This window comes from Sus scrofa, chromosome 8 (genome assembly GCF_054392235.1).
Source record: "Sus scrofa isolate SSC_HxYL_T2T_F1_AM1 chromosome 8, Sscrofa_HxYL_maternal_Yorkshire_Landrace_v2.0, whole genome shotgun sequence".
NCBI lineage: Eukaryota > Metazoa > Chordata > Mammalia > Artiodactyla > Suidae > Sus > Sus scrofa.
The window spans coordinates 118,886,787-118,904,648 of NC_139390.1; the positions used below are offsets into that span (position 1 = coordinate 118,886,787).

Sequence of the window (17,862 nt, forward strand, 5' to 3'; positions counted from 1 at the left end):
ACACTGTCACATTTCAGGTACTCAATAGTTACAAATGGCTAATGGCTACTATACTGGGCAGGAATTTCCACCATCACGGAAAATTTGATTGGACAGTATTGGTCTAGAGACTATAATAATAGCCTAGTCTGGATAAGGAGGGCCTGAACCTGAACAGTGAATCTTAAAATGAGAGAAATAGAATGTATGATTAAAAAAAAAAAAACACTAAATAACAAACACAACAGTGCTGTGAGAAGAGGCAGGCATTCACATCAAATCTAAGTGGCTATTACAGACAAAATGAGAAGTCTGGCTCTCAAGTCCACTGGCAGCAGTGCAATTTCCCAGTGGGTACACAGTCAGTAGCTATGGGTTAGCAATAAGGCAACGATCCCATTTCATCTCCTATTCCAACCTGGCTTCTGGGCCAAACACTTTATTAGCTCCATGATCTGTAGACCTCCAAGTTGCTAAATCCAATAAACGCTTCGTCAGTAGCATTTTGACTGCTGAGTGCTTCCTGGAAACATTCTGTTCTCCGGACTAGTGATATTACTTCTTTGGGTTTTTTTTTTGCTTTTTAGGGCCACACCCAAGATATGGAGGTTCCCAAGTTAGGGGTCAAATTGGAGCTGTAGCCACCGGCCTATGTTAGAGCCACAGCAACACGGGATCCAAGCCGTGTCTGCAACCTTCACCACAGCTCATGGCAACGCCAGATCCTTAGCCCACTGAGCGAGGCCAGGGATCAAACCCGCTTCCTCATGGATACTAGTCAGATTTACTTCCACTGAGCCATGACGGGAACTCCAATATCACTTTTTATGAAACTCTGCTGGTGTGCCTCCTCCTTTACTGGCAATTACTTCTTGGTGTCTACTAACAGACATAAATTTAGGAGGTGCCCCAAAGCTCTCTTCCTCTCACTTTCTTCCTAGGCTGTATCACATTCCATCTGTACAATGACAATTTCCCAAATCTATCTCTAGTCCAGACTCTTCCTTTGAGCTCCCAACAATGTGAATATCTCACAAATGATTCAAACTCATTATGTCCAAAACCAAGGGCATTATCTTCCCCAACCCTTCTTCAGGGTTGTGCACTTCAGTGAATGGTGACACTCTCTACAACAATGCTGAAATCAGACATCTGGAAGATGGTGCTATTTTTCACTTCAATTTCAACAGCTAATCAATCACCAAGGCTAATCAGTTCTACTTCCTTTATCTCTCATTAATTTACCCACTTTTCTCCATTTCCACTGCTACCTTAGTCCTAAATATCTCTTCTAGGACTAAAGTTAACAGCCTCTGATCTGGCTCCTTCACATACAGTACTGACCTCTTTCCAGAGGGCTTTTATTTTTCCAGTGCTCTTTTAATCAATTTAACCATATATATGCTGATAAGTTAAACAAAATTAAAACTAAAGTTTTATTAGATTCTTCCCCATAACCTGAGGACCTTAAGTAATCCAGCCCCTGCCTACCTCTCTAGTCATTAATTCACAATTTTCCCCACTCCTCCTAAACGTTCTATATCCAAGTTATACCTGTGCCTTTTTCAGATTCGTAAAGTGCCTTACTGTCTGAGACTGCTCACACTGTTTTCCCTACTCCTCCTCTTTGACCAACACGGCTGTTCCCAAGTGCTAGCCTAACTTCATCAAAATCATCCAGGAGCTTTCCTTTTAAAAACTAATCATCATCCCTACCTAAGACCTACCGGGTCGAATTTCCAGGCGTGGTACCTAGAAACGCATCTTCTTAAAAGTTCCTCCAGGGAGTCACCACGTGGTGCAGTGGGTTAAGAATCTGCCGTTGTCACTGCAGTGGTTCAGGTTCAATCCCTGGCCCAGGAACATTCACATGCCATGGGTGCAGCAAAAAAAAAAAGCTCCCCCAGATAATTCTGACGTGCAACCAGGTTTAGGAGTCATTCGCAGGTCAACTTTCAAGTCTAAACTCACATTCTCAGAAAGCAATACACTAAGTTTCATCTTACTACTAACATTCTCATAGCAACCTGTATTTCTCCTTTACAGCATATATCATAATTCTATTGAAATATGTATAAAATCATTTAATATCTGACTTCACCCAAATAATACAAGCTAAGTTAATGTTATACTTAGAATACAAGCCTTTCAATAAGAATTCTACATAAACTAAATGAATAACAAATGCTAGAGAGGATGTAGAGAAAAGGGAATCCTCCTACACTGTTGTAGGAATGTAAACTTTTACAACCACTACAGAAAACAATATGGAGGTTCTTTAAAAATTAAAAATAGAGTTGTCATATGATCCAGTAAACCCACTCCTGGGCATATATCCAAAGAAAACTCTAATTCAAAAAGATACATGCACCCCAATGTTTGCAGCAGTACTATTTACAATAGCCAAGACATGGAAGTAACCTAAATGTCTGTCAACAGATGAATGGGTAAAGATGTGGTACATATATACAACAGAATACTACTCAGCCACGAAAAAGAATGAAATAATGCCATTTGCAGCAACATGGATGGACCTAGAGATTATCATACTAAGTGAAGTAAGATAGAAAGTTTCACATGGTATCACTTACACATGGGCTCTAAAATATGACACAAATTAGCTTATTTACAAAACAGAAACAGACTCATAGAAAACTTATGGTTACTGCAGTTCCCATCATGGCGCAGTGGTTAACGAATCCGACTAGGAACCATGAGGTTGCGGATTCGGTCCCTGCCCTTGCTCAGTGGGTTAAAGATCCGGCGCTGCCGTGAGCTGTTGTGTAGGTTGCAGACGCGGCTAGGATCCCGCGCTGCTGTGGCTCTGGCGTAGGCCGTGGACTGCAGCTCCGATTCAACCCCTAGCCTGGGAACCTCCATATGCCTCGGGAGCAGCCCAAGAAATAGCAAAAAAAAAAAAAAAAAAAAAAAAACCACAAACTTATGGTTACCAAAGGGGAAAGGGGTAGGGAAGAGATAAATTAGGAATGTGGGCTTAGCAGATTCAAACTACTGTATATAAAATAGATAAACAACAAGGTCCTACTGTGTAGCAGAGGGTACTATATTCAATACTCTGTAATAAGCCCTAAGGGAAAAGAAAATGAAAAAGAACATGTATATACATGTGTAACAAAGTGCTGGAAACTAACCAGAAACTAACACAACATTGTAAACTAATTGCACTTGAATTTAAAAAAAAGTTTTACACAAACTAAACCACATACTTTGGGAGTTAAAAGAATTTGCTAATATAAGCAAGGATTACTTTCTGAAACTCTGTATCAAATAAATTACTTTTAAAGATCAGTAAGTTCAACATCTAAAGTACAAAACATGTCAATTTAAAAGCTTTACTAGTGATATATGGTGGGAGTCTCAAGTGCCCTAAATAAAAACTAAGGCCCTAAAACTTGGTCATTTGTTTATAAAACCAAGGATCCCAAGCTTGACTCACCTTCTGTAGTTTTTTAAAGGAAGAGGCCTTCATGTTTTCTGACAATTTAACTGAAAAATACTATTAATTTTATTAAGGAATCATCAAAGTCCAAAAAGATAACCTTTTGAATTCATGTATAATCTTAAAAACAACAAAGTCAGAATATATGGAAATTAAGTTTTTAGCTTTAAAACTTCTAATTCCACCATACTATTGCAGTGGCAACATCATATCCAAAGCAAAGTACCTCAGTCTTGTGGCACTTAATCCAAATGGCAATCATTTCTAAAACCTTTCAAAAAGGAAGCCACACTTAATAAGACCTACCTTTAAAATATATGTGGAAATACATTCTTCTCTCTTGATTCTCCCTTAATGGCCCAATCTTGGCAATACTCCATCCAATTTAATGAAGCTCCAAGTTTAACTTAATACTTACTCCAGAAAAAACAAATAGTAACCTTTCAATGAAATGGATACATCTTCCAATTAAAAAAAGGATACAAAATCTCTAAGTTGTCCAAATATTTCATCCACTTTTCCAATTTGTTCTTTGTTTTCTAAATAAACTGGAGCATTGAAATAAGGCACCTTATTTTCATCTGTGGTACATTTGCAAACTATGTCATCTTCACAGGGATGCAGGAACTCTCCTAATACTGAAATAAGACAAGAAAATGTTAAAATATAAAATACAGAAAATATTTAAATATTTAAAATACAGGAAATATTTAAAATATAAATTTCAGGAGTTCCCATTGTGGCTCAGTGTTAATGAACTCGACTAGTACCCATGAGGACACAGGTACGATCCCTGGCCTTGCTCAGTGGGTTAAGGATCCAGCATTGCCATGAGCTGTGGTGTAGGTTGCAGACGCAGCTCAGATCCCAAGCGGCTGTGGCTGTGGCTGAGGCAGCAGCTACAGTTCCCATTTGACCCTTAGCCTGGGAATTTCCATATGCCACAGGGGCAGCCCTAAAAACTCAAAAGACAAAAAAAAAAAAAAAAAAAAAAAACATATATATATAAATATATATACATACACACACACATATACATATAAAACAATTTCAAATAATATTGATCAACCTCTTCTGGAAACTTTCTTCTTGGCAACCTAGGATTTCATCACAGCTGCTTTCCGAAGCAAAAAAAAAAAGCCTTCCTAGGTTGGTATATCAACTCCACAATACATTATCTTTGTGACCTTGGGTAAGGTTCTCACCTTCTCTCTGCTTTAGAGTCCTCGTCTTTAATGTAGGGCTAGTAACTGTACTGACATCTAACATACAGTAGTGTGAGGATTAACTGCAATAAAAAAATTCGAAGTGCTTAGAAAGTGCCTGGCACATTGAGACCACTCAACCTATAGTTGGCGGTTAATTTTATTAAAATAACCATCACTATTTAATTAAACACTATGCTCCATTTTGTCTCTTCTTCCTTCTCCACCATCTATAAATCAGTCTTTGTTGTTTTTTTTTCCATCCCTTTCATAACTTCGTACCACCACCTCTTCACCAATGGCTCTTCAATCTCTTCCAGGGAAGTCTAGAATCTCAAAACGACTACCTTTATATCTAATTTATGGTCAACCCAAACTAAAATACTCATCATATTCCTGCAAAATCAACCCTCTATCCCTATCACTCAAGCTCAAAACCTGGAAACCTTTATTACTAGTATTTAGCCAAGTTCTACTGAGTTTGTTTCTACTGAAATGCCTCTCCTATCTAACCCTTCTTTTTCTTTCTCACTTCCACCATCCTCTCAATGTATCATGAATGGACCATTGTGGGCTAGAACCTTTGACTCTAGCCACAGCCCTCTTCAAACCATCTTCCATAGTGATCAAAGCTACTCTTTTTTTGTTTTTGCTTTTTTTTAAATGGCCATACCTGTAGCACCTGGAAGTTCCCAGGGCCAGGGACTGAATGTGAGCCACAGCTGCGGTGGCCTATTCCACAGCTGTAGCAATGCCAGATCCCTTGACCCACTGCACTGGGCTGGGGATGGAATCCATACCTCTGCAGCAACCCAAGCCACTGCAGCTAGATTCTTAACCCACTGGGCCATAGCAGGAATTCTGATCCAACCTACTCTTTATGTTATACTCTATTCATCCTTTCTTTTCTTTGGTGTAGGCTTCCACTGCCAAATCTGTTTCACTTTCCATGACTTCCATCCTACCTCACTGAAAATTACTCTAAAACTACTCTGACTAGATCTTTTTCTTGATTTCCCCCTCGTAGGTTCCCTTCCAAGCAAAATATTTTCCTCACTTCTCTTACTTATTGCAATTGGAAGCATGGGCTTTGCAGTCAGAAAACGTAGTTATGTATTTTAAATATATCACTTACTGATCACTTGTCACTATGACCTTAGCAAAGAAACTTAACTCTAAATCACAGATTTCTTACCTATAAAATGAGAACAGCAAGAGTAAGCACACAATATTACCTGCTTAATATCTCCCTTTCAGGACTTCCCGTTGTGGCTTAGAGGGTTAGATCCTGACTGGTATCCATGAGGATGCGGGTTCCATCCCTGGCCTCGCTCAGTGGGTCAAGGATCCAGAGTTGCCACAAGCTGTGGTGTAGGTCGCAGACATGGCTCAGACAACACAGTGTAGGCTGGCAGCTGCAGCTTTGATTAGATCCCTGGCCTGGGAACTTCCATATGCTACAGGTGCTGCCCTAAAAAGTAAAAGTCTCCCTTTCCGCCCAAGCTCAAGTTCCAACTCCACGATGCGGTCTATGTTTCCTTCAGCTTTCTGAAGGAAAGTCAATTTAAGTCAGTTTACAGCCTCGCCATAGACTTGACTCCTCAACCAAGCAGCAGCCTCGGTATGACAAGAGCGAACTGCTAGATCTATCTTTCAGCACCCAACTCCTTGTCAAACTTCCTAATAACACAAATCCACAAACTCTGCCCCCCCTCCCCCTCCGCTCCCAAGCAGCCCAAACTCAGAAGCCGACATACACACGACTTGTTCCGGAGGTCCTTGGTCTTGGCCTTTGTTAAAGCCTCCGCGGCCGCCCCCACGTCCAAATCCTCCTCTGCCGCCGCCGCCTCTGAAATTACCGCCTCCTCCACCTCGGAAGTGGTTGTTGCCGCTGCCGCCACGACCGAAGCCGCCACCTCGATTAAAGCCTCCACGACCCCCGCCTCGAAAAGACATGCTTGCTCCTACCTAGAGAGAAAAACAGTGCATGCTTTTCGGTTACTATGGCCTCTGGGTACACCAACTAACCCCTGTAGGCTTCGGTCAGAGGCCACAGAGAAACAACAATAATAAGCAACCCGCCACCTCAGCCACGGCTGGGCAGCCCGTGACCAGCCGAAAGGATGTCACCTCCCCGCAGCCCTGTGAGCGCCAGCAGACCACGCACCAGCCCCGTCGCCCCCGGTGAGTACCTCCTCCCCCAGCAAGCAGCAAGGTCTTCAGCCACATCCCCTCCCTCCCTCTGCTGGGTTCAGGGTCCAGCATTCTCGGACTACCCGCCACTCACCGGCGCCACGTGCACCTCAGGGCTGGGCGCGCACACCCACCCGCCCGGTACTTCCGCCGCGCACGAGCCTCTTCGGCCGCCGTACGGGCACAAAATAGGGGGGCAGGAAAACTGACTAGAAATTCGAAAAACGGGTGTGCAAAACCAGCCAGTCTCCAACAGAACCAGAGACGCTGTCACCTGTCCGAAACAGCCTTCAGCTCTGGACGAGTATCAGTAATATCTAACGTCAACCGCTAGTTTACGACAGCAAGGTCCACTTGCCTAATGGGAGCAGAGGAAGTGACGTAAAATAGCGGCGTCCTTTGCGGCATGACGTTACTCGCCGGAACTTCTGCCCCGCGAGGTTGCCCTTGGCGATGGTTGGCATCAGGCACCGCCCCTCTCCCAGTGGCGAGGCGGGCTTGCAGTGGGAGCCAGTTGTCCTTGTGTCCTGGTTTCTCTGGCTATGTTGCGGTCCCCTTGTTGCTCACTTGGTTGAGACTCTAGCAACTACGCTGTCCAGGGCTCTGAGCCGCGCTTTGCTGGGAGGTGGATTTGGCTGCGACGGAACCCAGTGGAAGGACTTGCCTGCGTTCTTTAGTGCCGCTTGTTCCCGATTTTTTGAAGTACGCAAGACTGTGAGCTGTGCTGCACCCGTCGTTCACTGTGGTTTCACTAAAGGAAGAAAAAAATGCGTGTGTGTGTGTGTATTTTAAAAGAAACTGTGTTATCTGATATAGCCAGGCCATATTTATATCTTTTGTATTAGAGAGTTTTTTACTTTCTCAAATACGTTTTGAGCACAGTCGGTACACTATACTACAAGTCCCTCTCCCCTTCTATCTTTAAGCCTTTGAAATCTGACTTGACCTTCCGCTAGAATTTCTCTACCAAAGAAAGCTAGCGTCTATTTATTAAATTTCGTTGGTTTCTTTTCAGTTGAATCGTCTGAGACCTTACCTTAATATTTAACAGTCAGCCTCTTTTTTGAAAGAATGGGATCAGTACCATTTTCAGAGGGTAATTTACATTGTGGAAGAACTTAGTAAACTTAACTATGGAAGTATAGGAATTAGTTTGTCTTACACACTGAAGTATAAGCTTCTTGAGAAAGCACCTAGTTTGGTAGACGAATTTTTATTCAGATTTGATAAATGTACTTTAAATTCTATACATCATACAGATGTAGAATTATTCATATGTTCAGTGTTTTATCTCCATCCGGTGTCCCACTTTTATCTCCAACTCAGTGCGAGGAGACCATTGAACTTTTATGGGACCTTCAAGAATACACGGTGCCCTTTTATTTTGCATGTAAATGAGGTAACTTTCTCATCTCGTTAGAGGGACAAACTAGAAACATGGATTCTCACAGTTCTTGATCCCTTTTCTGCACCGCCATTGCAAGCTCACTCCTTCCTCTTCCAGATTATTCATCATTCCAATTCCCTGTTTGTCCTCATGGTAGCATCATACTCTTGGTTTCCAAATCTTTGGACTCAAACCTTTGAGCACTCCTCTGTCATCGTTGTCATCATTCCACCCAACCTTGGCTTTGAAGTCTCTTTTTTCTGAAACTATCAATTTCTACTGATTCCTTCTAGCTTTGTACAGTCATCACAGGCCTTCTTTTGTCACTGTTATTCCTTCCCTAAATCACCCAATATAATCTACAACAACTCAGGTCCAGAAATAATAGTAGTGAACTACAACATCCTCACATTCTGAGCATCTTTATTGTCTCAAAATAAATGGTTCTGGGCTTAACTTTTCTTCCTCCCATCTCTACTGCATGTGATGACATACTGAACTTATTACAAGTTTCTTCATTCCATAGCCACCCTCAGGACCTCAAATAGTTCCCCATTTCCTTTAGCTACAAGCCTAAGGTAAAATCTTTCCTGTGACCAGGGCTTCTATATAATTAATTTTATTTTCCTCCAATGCTATACACTATTTCTTTGCCCCATCAGGCCAGCATCATTGCCTTGCTTTTCTTTCTCTGCCACTGGTGATCACTTACTTCTTAGAAAAGCTCCATTTCTTATTCACTAGACCAGCGTTTTTCTGTGTTTTTACCATGGAGGAACCATTGAATTATTTTTTATGTCTCAGAAAACCCTGCATAAAATTCATACATACATGTAAAATATAAATATATGTATATATCCACCCTAGTATGTTAACGTGATTAGCAGTTTATAGATATGTAGACATAATCCAATAATAATTGTCAATGTTCTTTTTTTCAACTGTGGTAAAATATGCATACGTAAACTGTAGCATATTAATCATTTTAAAGTATATAGTTCAGTGATTCAGTTGTGCAACTCGAAGCTCTTTTGAGTAGAGAATAGTGTTTTTCTATGAATCTGTTTATTTTTATCCAACTTATTAGCGTACTCTGCGTGGTTACCCCCTCTCACAAAGAATATTCTTTTTCTTTTTTTGGTCTTGCCTGAGGCATGTAAAAATTCTCGGGCCAGGGATCTAATCCAAGCCCCAGCACTGAGAACACCAGATCCTTAATCTACTGAGCCACCAGGGAACTCCCTCAATTCTTTAAAAAAAATTTTTTTTTAAATTTTATGGCCACACTCACAGCATATGGAAGTTCCTGGGCCAGGGACTGAATCTAAGCAGCAGCTGCAACCTACACTCCAGCTGCAACTGCTGAATCCTTTAAACCACTGCACCAGACCAGGGATTGAACCTACACCTTCACAATGACCCAAGCCGCTAGAGGTGGATTCTTAACCCACTGCACCACAGCAGGAACTACTAAAATGTTTTACTTGACATATAGTTGCTGTACAATATTACATGAATTACAGGGGTACAATATAGTTATTCATAATTTTTAAAGTTACACTGCATTACAGGTATTTTAAAATAGGGTATCAACTCTGACGCAAGTTAAATGGGAGAGGAAACTTCAGTTTTTTATTTAGTATGATGGAAATCGATGTTTTAACTCAATGAATTTTATTGTGTTTATAGTTATACAACCATCATCACAACCTAATTTTACAACATTTCCATCCCAAACCCCCCAGCCCATCCATCCATCCCCCCTCAACCTGTCTCCTTTGGTAACCATTAAGTTTTTTGAAGTCTGTGAGTCAGTTTCTGTTCTGCAAAGTTCATTGTATACTTTTTTGGATTCTGCATATAAGTGCTAGCAAATGATGTTTGTGTCTCACTGTCTGACTAACTTCACTTAGCATGATAATTTCTAGGTCCATACATGTTGCTACAGATGCCATTATTTCATTAGTTTTTATAACTGAGTAATATTCTATTATGTATATTCTTTTTGTCTTTTGTCTTTTTTTTTGTTGTTGTTGTTGCTATTTCTTGGGGGTTCCCAGGCTAGGGGTCTAATCGGAGCTGTAGCCACCGGCCTACGCCAGAGCCACAGCAACGCGGGATCCGAGCCACGTCTGCAACCTACACCACAGCTCATGGCAACGCCAGATCGTTAACCCACTGAGCAAGGGCAGGGACTGAACCCGCAACCTTATGGTTCCTAGTCGGATTCGTTAACCACTGCGCCACGACGGGAACTCCGTATTATGTATATTCTTTATCCAGTCCTCTGTCAATGGACATTTAGGTTGCTTCAGTGTCTTGGCTATTGTATATAGTGCTGCAGTGAACGTTGGGGTACATGTATCTTTTCAAATCATGGTTTTCTCTGGACGGATGCCCAGAAGTGGGATTGCTGGATCAAATGGTAATTCTGTTTTTTTGTTTTTTGAGGAAACTGCATACTGTTTTCCATAGTGGTTGCACCAATTTACATTCCCACCAACAGTGTAAGAGGGTTCCCTTTTCTCCACACCCTCTCCAGCATTTATTGTTTGTAGACTTTTTGATGGTGGCCATTCTGGCTGGTGTAAAGTGGTACTTCATAGTAATTTTGATTTGCATTTCTCTAATAATTAGTGATACTGAATATCTTTTCATGTGTTTTTTGGCCATCTGTATGTCTTCTTTGGAGAATTGTCTGTTTAGGTCTTCTGCCCATTTTTTGATGGGGTTGTTTGTTTTTTGATATTGAGCTTCAGGAGGTGTTTGTATATTTTGGAGATTAATCCCTTGTCAGTCACTTCATTTGCAAATACTCCCATTCTGTGTGTTGTCTTTTCCTTTTGTTTAGGATTTCTTTTGCTGCGCAAAACCTTTTAAGTTTAATTAGGTCTCATTTGCTTATTTTTGTTTGCAAGTTGATTTTAATGAATGGTAATATTTTTTTACAGGCCGATATATGTATATAAAAGTGTTATTTTGAAACTAAAGAAAATAATGAAGTTTACCTGTTTAGTATGAAATTGGTTTTCTTTTGCTGTGTATATGGTCAATTTTGAGTCAATTTTGAGATGCACATAAACAGATTTTGTAAAATGAGATTATTTCTGTCACTGTTGTTAATGCTCATTAGGTGAAGAAAAAGCTTACACAAATACGAAGTTGGAAAGTACAGTAAAAATTGTATTACTTTTGTATGAATGGCAGGATACGCCCACAAAAAATCCAGAACTGGTAGGACAAATCAGTAAATTTCATCTTATGTTTACAATAATAATCTCACAAACTCTTCCTCTTTTCTCAAAGTCAGATGCACAGGTTGAGAAGCAGATGCAGAGAAAGGAGCCCTCCTTCAGTCATTTACTTGTGTTAAAGGGGAGAGAAATACTGTTCACTTTTGCTCTGCAATGCCCCCAGGTGGCTTGGTCTCAGCTGGAGACTTCCTCACTCTCTAGTGCAAGCAGCAGTAGAAACATTTCGAGATTTATTTTTTGCTATATGATTTTCCCAACAATTCAGTTTCTATTTAAAACCAAGAATCTTGTCACTTGAAATCAAAATATTTTCTCCATGCCCTAGTATTCCCACAGTTCACTTTTTAGCTCAAACATCCTGTTAAGAACCAAAATCAATATTAGTTGCTCTTACTGTGTAACAAATTACCCCAACACTTAGTGGCTTAATACAGTAAACAACATCTTGCATAATCTCCATAAGTCAGAAATTCAGGAGCAGTTTAGCTAGACGGCTCATGGGATCCAGGTCCCATGAGATTGCAATTGCGATGTTGATCAGGGCTGCAGTCACCTGAAGGCATGCCTGGAGGTGGAGGTTCAGTTTCTGAGGTGGCTAACTCGTGCCTAGCAAGCTACTGCTCTCCGTTGTCAAGAGCACTCAGTTCCTCATTATACAGGCCTCTTAACGGAGTGCTTAAGCATTCTTATGCATAGCAGCTGCATTCCCCCAGAAAAGACAATCTCTCAAGCCATTAGAGTTTATGTATATGGCAGGGAATTCACGTGGTCTTTGTCTAGGTTTTCACACAGTTTTAAATTTTTTTTCATTTATTTATTTTTTTTCTTTTTATGGCTGCCCCTGTGGCATATGGAAGTTTCCAGGCTAGGAGCAATGCCAGATCCTTAACCCACTGAGCGAGGCCAGGGATGGAACCGGAATCTTCATGGATGCGAATCAGGTTCATTAACCACTGAGCCACGACGGGAACTCCTCTGGCAGCTTTTCATCTGATCGTTTTTTTTTTGTAGCTGTGGATGATCCTCACCTAGATTCATCTCTTCCTGAGGGGTTGCAGGATGCTAAGAGGCTGATTTTATCATTTCTTCATCAATTATTAACAGAAATAAAGAACTTTCCTTCATTTAAAAAATATTTTTATTTAAATCCTTTCTTACCCTTGTCCTTTTTAATGCTTAAATCATCTCATCTTTGGCTTGTGAGAGCCCCTTCGAACTTGGTCCTATATCTTTTAATATGTTCACTAGCCTCTGATAGCTTCCTTGCTTTCTGACACAAGATGCCTTTATCTGACATATCTTATACATTTCTTGCCTCAGCTCTTTCTTTAAGGTGCCCTTGTTTCTTTTAGTTGGAAAGAGTATGTAAAGAACACAATCTCAGGGTTCCTGTCATGGCTAAGTGATTAACGAATCCAACTAGGAAACAGAAGGTTTCAGATTCGATCCCTGGCCTCACTCAGTGGGTTAAGGATCCGGCGTTGCCATGAGCTGTGGTGTAGGTCACAGACATGGCTCGGATCCTGTGTTGCTGTGGCTGTGGCGTAGGCCAGCAGCTACAGCTCAGATTAGACCCCTAGCCTGGGAACCTCCATATGCCGCAGGTGTGGCCCTCAAAAGACAAAAAAAAAAACAATCTCACACTAAGGGGTGGTCATTGCTCCTGGATTATCATGCCTTCCTTATCAGTGGACAGAGACAGGAAGTATATATTTTTAGAAAGAAAAATAATCATGGTTTGTACTGCTATGACACATTCAAAGTTAAGACTACAGAGTTTATGCTTCTTTGAATTTAAATGTGTGCCTCTCCTACCCTGAAATTATGACATTAACATAATTATTTATTTACTTGAGCCTATATACATATGTGTGTATGCCTTAAAAAATCTCAAATAAGTGTTAATCTTATTAACAGACTGCTGAATCCTGTTTAAGATTTTGTTTGTATCAATCTGATGCTGTTTTGTTTAGGTATTTACACCTACAGTCATATATGAGGTTGGTCTTTTTGCTGTGCTGCACATATTGGCTGTGCAGATTCTGACTACAGATCACTGGATGATTGTGGAGGAGAAGGTGGGGTGGGATGTGAGGCCTCTAGAGCTTGCCGATAGCTTGCTTTTTAACCACAGAGGTTCCCTGTACCCTGGGAAGTGGTGTGCACCCGGAATGGTTCTCTGCCTCTCCTGCCCCAGTTCCACTCCAGGGGCTCTGGGTGAGAGCATGCACTGCAGAGAGACTTCTGTAGGCTTTATCATGGAGCAATGCTGAAGTGATGGGGTACTGGCTCAGCTGTTTTGCCCTTTCTTTAGTTTATCACCTAGTCTATCACTTCTCTCATTCTTCTATTTATTTTGTGGTCTCTCTTATTTTGGATATATTTGTTGCCACCTATATCAGTTTAACCTTTCTTAAAACTCCTTTAAGTTTCGCAATTAACCTCTTTCTCTCTATTGAATAGCTTCCAGTAAATCTTCACTCTTGGTATCCTGTGGATAGACTCCCTCTTCATTTTTCACTGGTGCAATGAAATCATTTTTATTTTTACATTTATTTTCACTGAAATGTTGGGAGGGAAGAGGTGTACAAACTATATCGAATGTTAGTCATTGAGCCATCCCATTCCATTTTATTTTTGCTAACTGCTGACAAATAGGAAAATCTTTTTTTTTTTTATTTTCCCACTGTACAGCAAGGGGGTCAGGTTATCCTTACATGTATACATTACAATTACAGTTTTTCCCCCACCCTTTCTTCTGTTGCAACATGAGTATCTAGACAAAGTTCTCAATGCTATTCAGCAGGATCTCCTTGTAAATCTATTCTAAGTTGTGTCTGATAAGCCCAAGCTCCCGATCCCTCCCACTCCCTCCCCCTCCCATCAGGCAGCCACAAGTCTCTTCTCCAAGTCCATGATTTTCTTTTCTGAGGAGATGTTCATTTGTGCTGGATATTAGATTCCAGTTATAAGTGATATCATACGGTATTTGTCTTTGTCTTTCTGGCTCATTTCACTCAGGATGAGATTCTCTAGCTCCATCCATGTTGCTGCAAGTGGCATGATGTCATTCTTTTTATGGCTGAGTAGTATTCCATTGTGTATATATACCACCTCTTCCAAATCCAATCATCTGTCGATGGACATTTGGATTGTTTCCATGTCCTGGCTATTGTGAATAGTGCTGCAATGAACATGCGGGTGCACATGTCTCTTTTAAGTAGAGTTTTGTCCGAATAGATGCCCAAGAGTGGGATTGTGGGGTCATATGGAAGTTCTATGTATAGATTTCTAAGGTATCTCCAAACTGTTCTCCATAGTGGCTGTACCAGTTTACATTCCCACCAGCAGTGCAGGAGGGTTCCCTTTTCTCCACAGCCCCTCCAGCACTTGTTATTTGTGGATTTACTAATGATGGCCATTCTGACTGGTGTGAGGTGATATCTCATGGTAGTTTTGATTTGCATTTCTCTTATAATCAGCGATGTTGAGCATTTTTTCATGTGTTTGTTGGCCATCTGTATATCTTCTTTGGAGAAATGTCTATTCAGGTCTTTTGCCCATTTTTCCATTGATTGATTGGTTTTTTTGCTGTTGGGTTGTATAAGTTGTTTATATATTCTAGAGATTAAGCCCTTGTCAGTTGCATCATTTGAAACTGTTTTCTCCCATTCTGTAAGTTGTCTTTTTGTTTTCTTTTGGGTTTCCTTTGCTGTGCAAAAGCTTTTCAGTTTGATGAGGTCCCATGGGTTTATTTTTGCTCTGACCTGGGAGACTGACCTGAGAAAATATTCATAATGTTGATGTCAGAGAGTGTTTTGCCTATGTTTTCTTCTAGGAGTTTGATGGTGTCCTGTCGTATATTTAGGTCTTTCAGCCATTTGGAGTTTATTTTTGTGCATGGTGTGAGGGTGTGTTCTAGTTTCATTGTTTTGCATGCAGCTGTCCAGGTTTCCCAGCAATGCTTGCTGAATAGACTTTCCTTTTCCCATTTGATGTTCTTGCCTCCCTTGTCAAAGATTAATTGACCATAGGTGTCAGGGTTTATTTCTGGATTCTCTATTCTGTTCCATTGGTCTGTCTGTCTGTTTTGGTACCAGTACCACACTGTTTTGATGACTGTGGCTTTGTAGTATTTCTTGAAGTCTGGGAGAGTTATGCCTCCTGCTTGGTTTTTGTTTCTCAGGATTGCTTTGGCGATTCTGGGTCTTTTGTGGTTCCATATACATGTTTGGATTGTTTGTTCTAGTTCTGTGAACAATGTCATGGGTAATTTGATAGGGATTGCATTGAATCTGTAGATTGCTTTGGGTAGTATGGCTATTTTTACAATATTGATTTTCCCAATCCAGGAACATGGAATATCTTTCCATTTCTTTACATCTTCTTTGATTTCTTTGATTAAAGTTTTATAGTTCTCGGCATATAGGTCCTTTACCTCCTTGGTCAGGTGTATTCCGAGGTATTTGATTTTGTGAGGTGCAATTTTAAAAGGTATCGTATTTTTGTATTCCTTTTCTAATATTTCATTGCTGGTATACAGAAATGCAACTGACTTCTGAATGTTAATCTTATATCCTGCTACTTTGCTGAATTTATGAATCAGTTCAAGTAGTTTTGGGGTTGAGTCCTTAGGGTTTTCTAGGTATAGTATCATGTCATCTGCATACAGTGACAGTTTTATCTCTTCTCTTCCTATATGGATGCCTTTGATTTCTTTTGTTTGTCTAATTGCTGTGGCTAGGACTTCCAAAACTATGTTGAAGAGCAGTGGTGAGAGTGGGCATCCCTGTCTTGTTCCAGATTTGAGTGAGAAGGCTTTCAGTTTTTCCCCACTGAGGATTATATTTGCTGTGGGTTTATCATAAATGGCTTTGATTATATTCAGGAATGTTCCCTCTGTACCCACTTTGGCAAGGGTCTTGATCATGAATGGATGTTGGACTTTGTCAAATGCTTCTTCTGCGTCTATTGAGATGATCATATGATTTTTGACTTTTTTTTGTTAATGTGGTGTATGATGCTGATTGATTTGCGTATGTTGAACCATCCTTGTGAACCTGGGATGAACCCAACCTGGTCATGGTGTATAATTTTTTTGGTATGTTGTTGGATTCGGTTGGCTAAGATTTTGTTGAGAATTTTTGCCTCTATATTCATCAATGATATTGGCCTATAGTTTTCTTTTTTGGTGGTATCTCTGTCTGGTTTTGGAATGAGGGTGATGGTGGCCTCATAGAATGTCTTTGGGAGTATTCCTTCTTCTTCAACCTTTTGAAAGAGTTTAAGGAGGATGGGCACCAATTCCTCTTTATATGTTTGATAGAATTCACCTGTGAAGCCATCTGGTCCTGGACTTTTATTTGTAGGGAGTGATTTTATGACCTCTTCAATTTCATTTCTAGTGATGGGTCTGTTCAGTTGGTCTGTTTCTGCTTGATTCAGTTTTGGCAGGCTGTAAGATTCTAGAAAATTGTCCATTTCTTCCAGATTGTCAAACTTGTTGCCATATAGTTGTTCATAGTATTCTCTTATGGTTTTTTGTATTTCTGCTGTATCTGTTGTGATTTCTCCTTTTTCATTTATAATTTTGTTTATTTGGGTTCTTTCTCTCCTCTTTTTAGTGAGTCTGGCCAGGGGTTTGTCAATTTTGTTCACCTTTTCAAAGAACCAGCTCTTGGTTTTATTAATTTTCTCTATTGTTTTTTGAGTCTCTATTTTATTGATTTCTTCTTTGATCTTTATAATTTCCTTCCTTCTGCTGACTTTAGGACTTTTTTGTTCTTCTTTTTCTAATTCGTTTAGGTGGAGGGTTAAGTTGTCAATTTGGGATCTTTCTTCTTTTTTGAGAAAGGCCTGTATTGCTATAAATTTCCCTCTGAGCACTGCTTTCGCAGCATCCCATAGATTTGGAGAGGTTGTGTCTTCATTATCATTTGTTTCAAGGTAGTTTTTAATTTCCTTCTTGATTTCCTCATTGACCCATTGGTTTTTTAGTAGCATGTTGTTTAGTCTCCATGGAGTAGGTTTTTTCTCTTTTCTTTTCCCATGGTTGATTTCTAATTTCATGGCATTGTGGTCAGAGAAGATACTTGAGATAATTTCTATGCTCCTAAATTTATTGAGGTTAGCTTTGTGTCCCAATATGTGGTCGATTCTTGAGACTGTTCCATGAGCATTTGAGAAGAATGTGTATTCTGCTTTTTTTGGATGTAGTGTCCTGAAGATATCAATTAAGTCTAACTTTTCTATTGTTTCCTTTAGGATGTCTGTTGCTTTATTGGTTTTCTGTCTAGAGGATCTGTCCATTGATGTGAGGGGGGTATTAAGGTCTCCTACTATGATTGTATTCTCATCAATATCTCCCTTTATGTCTGTTAATAT

General features: G+C 40.3%; 2 protein-coding genes across 7 annotated transcripts in view; one reads left to right on the forward strand and one right to left on the reverse strand.

Moving 5' to 3' along the window:
- GAR1 (GAR1 ribonucleoprotein) overlaps positions 1-7,218 on the reverse strand; it is a 13,223-nt gene extending 6,005 nt beyond the window's left edge. Inside the window, exons 1-4 of one of the 6 annotated variants that reach the window (XR_014813197.1) lie at positions 6,932-7,218; positions 6,402-6,612; positions 3,923-4,077; positions 3,207-3,496 (exon numbers count right to left, since the gene is read on the reverse strand). Coding sequence is in view for 3 of the 6 variants with exons in the window: in XM_005656545.4 (XP_005656602.1) it covers positions 3,437-3,496; positions 3,923-4,077; positions 6,402-6,600 (414 nt within the window). In the remaining 3 variants the exon portion in view is untranslated. Of the gene's footprint in view, positions 1-643; positions 3,497-3,922; positions 4,078-6,401; positions 6,613-6,836 lie in introns of all 6 variants that reach the window. The other 5 variants (XR_014813198.1, XR_014813196.1, XM_005656545.4 and 2 more) reach the window with 5 other exon arrangements.
- The window catches only part of CASP6 (caspase 6), a 1,021,045-nt gene that overhangs the window by 892,727 nt on the left and 110,456 nt on the right, over positions 1-17,862 (forward strand). The window lies entirely within an intron of this gene.